Source organism: Lactuca virosa, chromosome 6, assembly GCF_052849685.1.
Source record: "Lactuca virosa cultivar CGN04683 chromosome 6, Lactuca_virosa_CGN04683_v6, whole genome shotgun sequence".
NCBI classification, from domain to species: domain Eukaryota; kingdom Viridiplantae; phylum Streptophyta; class Magnoliopsida; order Asterales; family Asteraceae; genus Lactuca; species Lactuca virosa.
In genome coordinates this window covers 11,535,695-11,545,939 of record NC_136431.1, presented here as the reverse complement: position 1 = coordinate 11,545,939, position 10,245 = coordinate 11,535,695, and the positions used below count along the sequence as shown (strand labels likewise).

Here is a 10,245-nt window from a genome sequence, read left to right as displayed (position 1 = left end):
AAAATAAAAATAACACAAAATAAAAAAAATCAAACAAAACGGTAAACTAGGCAACTAGCAATTAGGAGGTATACGAAGGATTGAGTCATATAATTATAGGGCGCGATTAGTGTATATATCATTGAGGCTGGAGGGAGTGATGCCACCGAAATCGCACTCCCTCCCCCGCCACATAAGCGCCATGTCAAATTATACCACACAAGTGTGGTTTCTTGCCACACCAAGGGGGTGGTGCCACACTTTTATTTATTATTATTTTTTTTTTGTTATTTTGTTAACTATTTTAATTTAATAAAACTTATTTATTTAATAAAAAACATAATTTTAAAAAGATAATATTTCATTAATTAAAAATACAAATACCATACATTACTTAACTTTAAAAAAAAAACCTAAAAATTTAGAAAAACAAAGTAGAAACATAAAACCTACAACTTAAAAAAAAACACACACACGAAACGATTAAAAACTTTAAAAAAAACTAGAAATTAGCCACGATTGATGTAACGATTTTTCACTTTCTCCTTCATCGCCAAAACCACTTCAAGCTCGGCCCCGGTCATGTTCGACGTGTCCATCGCTAGTATTCGCATGTCGCTCTCCCTTTGTTTCCGAAGCTCTCTTTCAGAAGCAAATTTCAAAATTTTATCCATTCTGTCTTTTATACCCTTCATGTCGGATCCCATTTCTTTCAAATCATTTGAATCCGACGCTTTGCCTTTGCCTTTGCTTTTTGATTTGTCTCTTCCCATTGGTCGGGAAGGTGGTGAAACTGGAACAGGTTCATCTTCGTTCAGATCAAATTGAACACGAGCATCTGATGTAGTGTGGTCGGACTCAGATGTTCTGCTGCGTTTTGACCCACTGTCGATATGCTCGTCTGATGTTTTGTTACTCAGCCATTTCCTGTTATCTTTCAAAAAATTCCAAACTTCAAGAAACTTGAAAGCCTTCAGATTTTCTTTATGATACACTTTCAACGCTTTCTTCAAAATCACTTCATCGCTTTCTCCACTTTTCCATTGACGTTTCATGTTGTTCCACAAGTCATTAAACAACATGACTTCCTTGTTCATCTTCCCCCATTTGGAGTACACTTGATGTTTTGAACGATATTCTCCACGGTTCATTCCTTTATGGAACCTGTGTAAAACGCGAATCCAAAAGCGGTCATGCTTTTGGTCTTTTCCAACCGTCGCATCTTCTGAAATATCGATCCAAGATTGTGCCAACACTAACGCTTCCAAAGGTTCCCAACATCTAGCCTCCGCCTTCTCTTTTCTTTTAGTTGCCGCTCGAGTGGGCTGAGTCTCTGTGTCGAATTCCGGTTCAGAATCACAAACACCACCACTACCACAACCCGACCCGGATTTTAATCAATTTGATTTTTTATCTCAACCCGAGTTTGTTCAACAAACACAAACACAACCAGAAACGACCGTTTCTGGTTGTGTTTGTGTTTGTTGAACAAACTCGGGTTGAGATAAAAAATCAAATTGATTAAAATCCGGGTCGGGTTGTGGTAGTGGTGGTGTTTGTGGTTGTGTTTGCGCTGGTCGTTGTGGAAAATACGGAAACATACCACCGTAGTGGTAATATGGAGGTGAGAAAATCGATTGATCAAATGAAGGTAGTGGGGTGTTGGTATTTCTGACTGGTGTTTTTTCTTTGCTGGGTCGTTTGGAAAATGACATTTTTCAAAAAAAAAAATAAAGAAAAAGAGTAGAGATATGGTAAAAGGTTGTATAAAAATGTTGTGTAGAATGGTAATATATATATATATATATATATATATATATATATATATATATATATATGTGTAGTAAAGTTTAAAAAAAGAAAAAGAAATTAACCACAAAGACCAATCAACGGTCAAAAGTAGTCAAAACCCAATGACCAATCAAAAACCGTGGTATTCCCCAGCCGCACTGCGGCCAAGACCGCACCAAGCCGCGGTCTAGGGGCGGTGTTCTTGGTTGACGTGGCACCAACTGCGGTCCGGGACCGCGCCCACACCCTTCAGCCTGATAAGGACCGTCTACTCCTATATACGAATGCTCTGAAAGATACTAATATTTCTTTTGTTAAGCAGCTGGGATATTATTTTGCAAAGTCAAACGTTTCCGTTGACTTCATCTTAATCGTCGCAGATCGAGTTTCAATGGCTTCCTGTTCTTCCTCTGGTATTTTGGCTTGTGCTAATGCTAGCAGTTACGACGTTTTTCTAAGCTTTAGAGGCGAAGATACCCGTCATTCTTTTACCGATCATCTTTACAAGGCATTAATGCAAGCAGGAATCCGTACTTTTAGGGATAACGAAGAAATCAACAGAGGTCACGAACTGAAGCCGGAGATCGAGAAAGCAATCAAAGAATCTAGGGCTTCAGTAGTTGTATTGTCAGAAAACTATGCAACTTCCGCTTGGTGCCTCGACGAGCTCCTGTTGATCCTCCAACAAAAAAGAGAGTGCAATCATTTCGTTTTACCTGTTTTTTATCAAGTTGATCCATCTGATGTAAGGAAACAAAATAAAACGTTCGCAATCAAAGTCAACGCGTCTCCAAGGTGGACAGATCACAACCTGAACCTTTGGAAGAAAGCTCTTATGGAGGTTGCTGATTTGGCTGGCATGGTTCTGTCTGGGTATGCCTCTTAATTTGTTTCTTCTCGTACCCAAAATTTTGTTAGCTATTTAATATCTTCATTAAATCAAACAATACATGTTGTTCCAGGCCTGAAACAAAGTTTTTGAAGGAAATTGTTGACGCAATTTACAACAAACTGGATCGCAAAGAAGTTCATCTTCCACCCAATCTTGTAGGGATGAGCAGTCGATATGGTGAGATCAGTTCCTGGTTAAAGCGACCCGATTTTCAAGTTTTAGCAATTTGCGGCATGGCTGGAAGTGGCAAGACAACTTTGGCCAAGTATATTTACGATTCAAATTGTAATTATTTTGAAAACACAAGTTTTATTGAAGACATTGGTCGTAGATGTAAAGAATACCATGTTATGCGTAAGCTACAACAACAGCTTCTTAAAGATATTTTAGGTGGCAAGAAGAGAAAAATACCCGGCGTTTCTCAAGGTACATGTAAGATTATGGAGGCTTTAGAAACGAAAAGGGCGCTTATTGTTCTTGATGACGTCACTGACCATGGACAGATACTCCAATTACTTGGAACTGGGACGATTAATGCACAAAGCAAGATTATAATAACAACCACCCGGGAAAGTACAAATACTTGGTTTCACTTTCACTTCCCATATCGGAGGTGTCAAGATTATAAAATGAATTTATTAAACAATGATGAATCATTAGAGCTTTTAAGTCGTTATGCCTTTGGTTCTAAAGTTCCTATGGAAGGTTTTGAGGAGGTTGCATTACAAGCACTAGAATATTGTCAAGGACATCCTCTCGCACTTGTATTGTTGGCTTCTTCTCTTTCCAATGACAATACGATATCATATTGGAAAAGTCGATTGAAGTTGTTGGATAAAGATTTTGATTCGAAACTTGAAAGTGTACTTATGACGAGTTATGACTCATTGCCATCTATCTTAGAGAAGGAGTTGTTTTTGCATATTGCATGTTTCTTTATCGGCAAAGACAAGGATTATCTCGTAAAGATATTGGAGCATGATTACGCTGCATTATCTGGGATTAAAACCCTATCCAACAGATGCCTTCTTTCTATTTCACCAAACAACATACTGATGATGCATCGGTTAGTTCAAGAGATGGGGAAAAGCATAGTTTTCCAAGAATCATTAAAATTCCCTACAAAACGTACTAGGGTATGGCTTAATAGCGACTCTTATAGAATATTAAGCAAAGGAGAGGTAAGCTGCTTCTTATATGTGTATGTTTAGGGGTGTGGTTGAGAACTTTTAGCTTTTAACTTTATTTTAAACAAAAATCCAAAACTTACTTCAAGTAGTTTTTAGGAGCTTTCAGTTTTTAACTAATTTAACATGTTTAAAAGCTAAACCAAACATGCTCTAAGAGTACTTTTACTTTCACACCACCCTATTTCAATTCATTTAGATCTACAATTATCTTTTTGTTTTTTTTTTTTAGGGTTCAGAAACAATAGAAGGTTTGGCACTTGATATGCAAATGCTAATGGCAGAGAAGCATGCATTCAAGGTAATACAGAATAACTAAAATTGAATATTTGGGTTTTGTTTCTTGTTTATGGTTTAGATCTGATTATTTTCTTAAATGAATTATCTATTTTGGATTTCATACTGTTTCATGTATATATTAATAAAAAAGAAGAGAAGTAAAAAGAAAGATGAAAAGCATGAAGAAATTTGTTTATGTTTAGAAAAGGTGGTTTTTTCTAATGTCCTAGTCAACGATGGTGTTACTTAGGATCCTTAAATTTCGTGAACTTATTAATGGATATGATGTAAGCTTACTATCCTTCTTCATGCTAAATCTGCAGTCATCAAACCTCACGACAGCTGCACTTCAAAAGATGGATAAACTAAAATTGCTGCAACTAAATTTTGTGCAACTCGATGGGTCCTACAAGAATTTTTCAGAAGATTTAAGATGGCTTTGCTGGTTTGGATTCCCTTTACGAACCCTACCCTCTGACTTATTCATGGGAAATATGGTGGCTATAGATATGAGCTATAGCAACTTGGAAGTATTCGAACCACCCATGGTAGGGAATTCGATTTAGCTTCTCAATTTTTGTAACTCATTTTGCTTACATATATAACTTGTTACTTTTGCAACAGGTTCTTCAATCACTGCATATTTTAAATCTTAAAGACTCCTACAATCTAATTGAAATCCGCAACATGTCCAGGATACCTCATCTCGAGACTTTGATTCTTTGGAACTGTCAAAGTCTGGTTCGTGTTTGTGAGACCATAGGAGAACTCACGAGTCTTGCACTACTGAACATGACAGGGTGTAAAAATCTGTGCAAAAGGGAGCAAACAAACCTGTTATTAAGGCTAGTAGCTTCTACTTTTGGTGGAGGAGTTTCAAATTCAGAACAAAAAACCTTTCCTTTCCCACATTCATTACACCAGTTGTTCCTCAAGGACTGTAATCTCGATTCTTTTCCTTTGAATTTCAGTGTTCAACCATCTTTGGAGTACTTGAATTTAGGCAATAGTCTGTTTGAGTTTCTTCCTACTTATAATCATCTTAAAAATCTTCGGGTCCTTGACTTGAGTTTATGCTCAAGGCTTAAATCGCTTATATCTCTCCCAAGTACACTTGCAGAATTGTATATATACTACTGTACGTCACTGGAGAAAATAAGTTTTGAATCACATCGATTCACATTGCAAGAGTTGGGGTATGAAGGTTGTATTAGTTTGTGTGAAATAGAAGGCTTTATCAAATTGGTGCCTGTTGCAAAACTTGAAGATAATGATTTGGGACACATGAAGTGGCTAAAAGAATATCAAAATCAAGAGGTGTCCCTGATTGGTGATGATGAGCTAACCAAAGGCAGAAGCTCTTTTCTCCAGGTTAGTTGTTTTTAATTTCTTTTCTCCCAAACACAATCACAAGCAAAAACTGATTATGTACATATGTGTGTGTGACTACAGATGCTATATGAGTTTGATATAATGAGCACATCTCTACCAGACATAACGGATCCAAACATGAAGCCTACGTATATATCAGAATTATCGTCTTTGTCCTTTGATATGTCTTCGTGTCCCAAGAATAGGAGGCTTAAAGGGCTTGATATAACTTTCAAATACACAACAATATCAGGTGATGACGATTGGGCATGGTTCTGTAAAATCAATACGAACAATGGTGTTGAGTTGATGTACAATCCCAAAGTCTTTGGCAAAATCGATTCTGATAAAGTTGGTATATGGTTTAGTTATTGGCCAATTGGAAACACATTGAACACTGGTGATAAAGTTAATGTCACGATTGTTGTGATGAGTGGATTGGAGGTACACGAATGTGGTGTGAGACTTGTTTACGCTAATGAAACAGAAACCTTAGAAAATAACATGGGATGGATAGAAACTCTTGGAGGAGATTTGTCTGGATTTCAACTAAGCACAGGAGCATACTATCTTTGTCGTCGTGATTTCTTTGGGTTAATGGAGGTTGGCAGACTGATTCCTGACTGGTTTAGGGTTTTAGTTGACGATAATACCATTGACTATACTGGTATTAATTCTGTGAATTGTAGTTAGATTTATATATGCTAATAGAGAAAGTTCATCTTACGACACCAATCTTGTTACAGAGGTACGAGGATGGAGAAAGACAGGTCGACCTAAGCAGTTAAATCCCTCATTTACAGAGTTGGGAACTGTTAGATGCATCATCGATGGTCCTGAACCGGTAAGATGTTTTTTTTTTTTTTTTTTTTTTTCCGCATCAATTCATTAATGAACAATATGAAGAGCGACATATTACATAATAACGGTTGGTTTTGCGGATCTGACTATTGTGTTTATGAAAATCAAATAGGAGGAAATTTACAAGATTCGAAAAATATCTTTTTTAGATAAAACTTTGAAGTTGACATCAAGGATATTTGGGGAGACAAGGAAATCTGCCACATCCTTTAAATCTAGTTATACAGCAAAAAAGGTGATTGGACATTAAGTTTAGTGGATAAAAGAAAAGAGTTTTGACTTTTCCTTGTGTTGGACATTAACTCACACCCATCAATGTACACATTTACAACCTACAGGCTGAGGACAAATCTGAAGAAACATTTGATGAAAATGAAGATGCAGACCTACAGTTTGAGGACATGTCTGAAGAATCATATGATGAAAGTGAACATTTAGACCTTTCATTAAGTGATTTGGATGAGAGAGCAGAAGCTTTTATATATAACTTTCGTAAACAACTAGAAAAGGTGATTAAACGTTTATATTGCTTGGTAGATAGAATTGAGGAGTTTAATCTTTCCTAATATATGAGTATATGTTATTCATCTTAAACTTATAAATCTGCAGAAGACATTTAATGGAGTTTGCCTATACTTTCACTCTACAACTTAATTGTCATGTCTTGAAAACATAACCTGGCTATTGTTGATGTCGTGATTTATTCAGGAAAAAGGTGAGAGTTCGAGCATGTATAAAGCCTTTGTTCCTAATGAGAATCAGGAGTCTACTTCAAGCTCACATGGGGAAAAACTGAAATCTCTAACAACAGATGATGGTAGTCGCCAGATGAAGGTAATTTCGACATTAACTAATAACTATACCCTACATTTTATTTCCAATATGTTACTATGAAGCAATATTGTCTAGTGAATCTTCAACTGTTGGGACATGTAACATCAAACATGATTGATAACAATTAAGTATATTATCAGGTTCTATATATTTCTCTGATGATTCTACTGTACATTCCAGAAAATTGTGCTGGAAGTCAACTTAGGCAGCCAAAGTCAAAAACAGAAGGTGATAAATGCGTTATCTGGACTTGAGGGCATTGAAACAATCCATGTGGATACCGAAGATGGGAGATTAACTGTTACTGGGGATGTTGATCCTGAGGTTGTTCTTATATGTGTGAGGAAGATTGAGATGGCAAATCTCATAAGTGTTGCACGTGCAACATAATATATAAACTGAGAGATTCCATGCTGTCATTTCTGATCGATTATATCCTGCTGCTGCTCATTTCAACAATTGCTATACATACATATATAAAGTTCCTCTACAATTTTCATTGTATCTGGTTTGCATCAGAAGAGATACATGTTCATGACTGTGAGTCAAGTTCTTGTATATTCGTACAAGTCCATTACCGTTTATTCATTATATTTCTTTTTTGGACTAACGGATGTTAACTTTAGGGACCAAAACCATTTCAAAAGGACTATTTTACAAGTTAGAAACTTTTTTGAACTTTAGTTAAAGAAAAAGGCAAACAACGGGGACATGATATGATGAAAACCGTTGACAGGGGAAAGAAGGTCAAATCCTCTAAGTATAAAAATAAATAAACACATGTGTCAAGTATCTCTATCGAAAGTATACAAGGCATAAAGAAAACCCTTGAGGTTGAAAAAAATAAACACAATGAACAAATACAAACAAAAACAAAAACTTTGAAAGAGCAAGAAAAGAAAAGGAAAAACGTGAAAAAGAAGAAGAATGCTAAAATTTTAAATGATCAAATTGATTGGAAATAGAGTTATCAATTATGATTGAACAATAAAGAAATTGTATGCGAAACAACTCAATATGTTTTTAAATAATGACATTATTTTGTTGTGTATTTTATCAATTACTATAGTAGATCAAAATATCTCGTTGTGTAAATGATTTTTTTTCGGGGCTTTGAAAAATGAGAAAAGTAATACAATGATAGTCTTCTGATTTGATATGAGTAAGACGACCTCCAAATGAAAGATTATTTTGCCTTCGAACTATTCAACTTGGATTGAAAACGATTAACAATGAGATTTCAATTTTTGGAAAGTACCATGTTACCACCAATCAAGAACTCGATGTCATATAATTTGCCTTCATGAACATTCACTTTCAACCCGGATGTTAGGTAGAATCATCTATGAATCCAAGTTATTTTGATTGTATTAAGGATGACCTAATGAACATAAACTTATCAATATATATTTAGTGTGACCCCGGTTGTCCATTATTAGGAAGAGAAATAGTTGAAACATGGGTTTTTGCATGCTACTCGCACACCTACCTTAAGTCCTTCCAAAACAAAAAGATAAATAAAAATTAAGTCCATCCAAAATAAAAGGATAAATAAAAATTAAGTACTTCCAAAACAAAATGATAAATAAGAATGGAGAAAATGGGGCACCTTACCTAACAAAAACAAAGTTTTTCCGGAAAGCTACCCATAATCCATTTTCTTCATTTGTCTCCCAAAGCTATTTGTTCCATTGCAAAGTCTAGAAAACCCCAATTAATAGAGTAAAATGTCTTATCAAAATCCATTTTTAATAGCATTGATTTTTTTTCTTAGTTTTTTATCCACGAATAAAGTTCATTGGTGATAATAAACCATCATTCCTTCAATGTAAGACGGTTGGTCACATGGGACTGTGGGGGTATTGCAACATCCCTAAAATGACTGTTTATATATATATATATATATATATATATATATATATATATATATATATATATATATATATATGTTTGGGGAATATGTGGCTGTTATGTACCTAATATTATGTATAGAACCATAAAAAACTACATAGTTTTAACAAAATACAATCAAATATCTCTACCATCTTTCTTGCATCCTCTTTTAGAGCTTATGATAGGCTTTGTACATATCTTTTATGGAGTTTTAAAACTTTAATTTTGTACCATAAAACGTCTATAAGAATACTTTACCAACTATCTGTAGGTCTTTATATTGAAATTTAATATAGAAAACTATAGTGAAAGATTGAAAGTGTTCATTAAAAAACCCAATAAACCTCTTTCTATAACCCATAAAAAAGAATAATGCAAGTATACCTAAGGTAGATGTCGTATTAAGTTATGAAGCCTACTAGAGGTTTAATAAAAATAATGTGACAACCCGAAAATTTCTACCTTGAAAGTCAATTCAATCAATCGAAAGTCAGACTTGTTTCTATTGCCTTTAGCCTTGTTTAGGGTTTGTTTGAGAGTTCTAAGCCTAGTACACTCAAGGTTTGTGTGTTAGGAAGTGTTAGCTTGAGTTCTTTAAGTTGCAATTGAGCCGAAAACACCATCAAAAGGAGTTCACGAACCTATGAAGGTTCATAGCCGTGAACAACTTTCATATATATAGGAAATTGGCTCATTTTCTTCACTTTTTCAACTCCTTCAACCCTAGCCGTGAACACAACCCATTCTCTCTCAACTTCTTCAACGGTGAACACTACTCAAAGCTACCAAAACGTAAGTATCTCTTCTATCTTCTTGTTGTCCATTAGAAACACTAAGATTCCACTTTGAAACAACACTTCAATGCATGATCTTCAAGAGTTCACGGCCGTGAACCCTTCATGGGGCCGTGAACCCTTCATAGATTCATGCATGGGCCGTGATCACTTCATCCATGACCGTGAACCCTTCAAAGGATCACGGTTGGTCCATGAACACATCATGTGTTCTATGGTCGTGAACCCTCCTAAGGCCGTGAACAATCCCTTGTTTGGCCGTGAACTCCTTTCATTCAATCACATGTGATTCTAACACTCCATTATGAGTGTTTCCTAGTTCCTAAGGTTGTTTCCCTTACATTTTAGTGGTTATAAACACTAA

General features: G+C 35.5%; 1 protein-coding gene across 2 annotated transcripts; it reads left to right on the top strand.

Annotated features, from left to right (window-relative positions):
* The first annotated feature begins 2,096 nt into the window (after window positions 1–2,096).
* On the top strand, window positions 2,097–7,804 carry LOC145120695 (disease resistance protein RML1A-like). 2 transcript variants are annotated; one of them, XM_079056494.1, is made up of 11 exons: window positions 2,097–2,643; window positions 2,733–3,843; window positions 4,082–4,150; window positions 4,452–4,676; window positions 4,753–5,499; window positions 5,581–6,166; window positions 6,246–6,343; window positions 6,473–6,595; window positions 6,699–6,869; window positions 7,069–7,194; window positions 7,375–7,804. In XM_079056494.1, exons 1-11 carry the CDS (start codon window positions 2,162–2,164, stop codon window positions 7,582–7,584), a joined length of 3,948 nt encoding a protein of 1,315 aa, XP_078912620.1. In that variant the 5' UTR covers window positions 2,097–2,161; the 3' UTR covers window positions 7,585–7,804. The 2 variants fall into 2 exon arrangements, 1 of the variants encoding a protein (XP_078912620.1); XR_013714313.1 differs by lacking the exons at window positions 7,069–7,194; window positions 7,375–7,804 and having other exon boundaries at window positions 6,510–6,595; window positions 6,699–6,870.
* The last annotated feature ends 2,441 nt before the right edge of the window (window positions 7,805–10,245 follow it).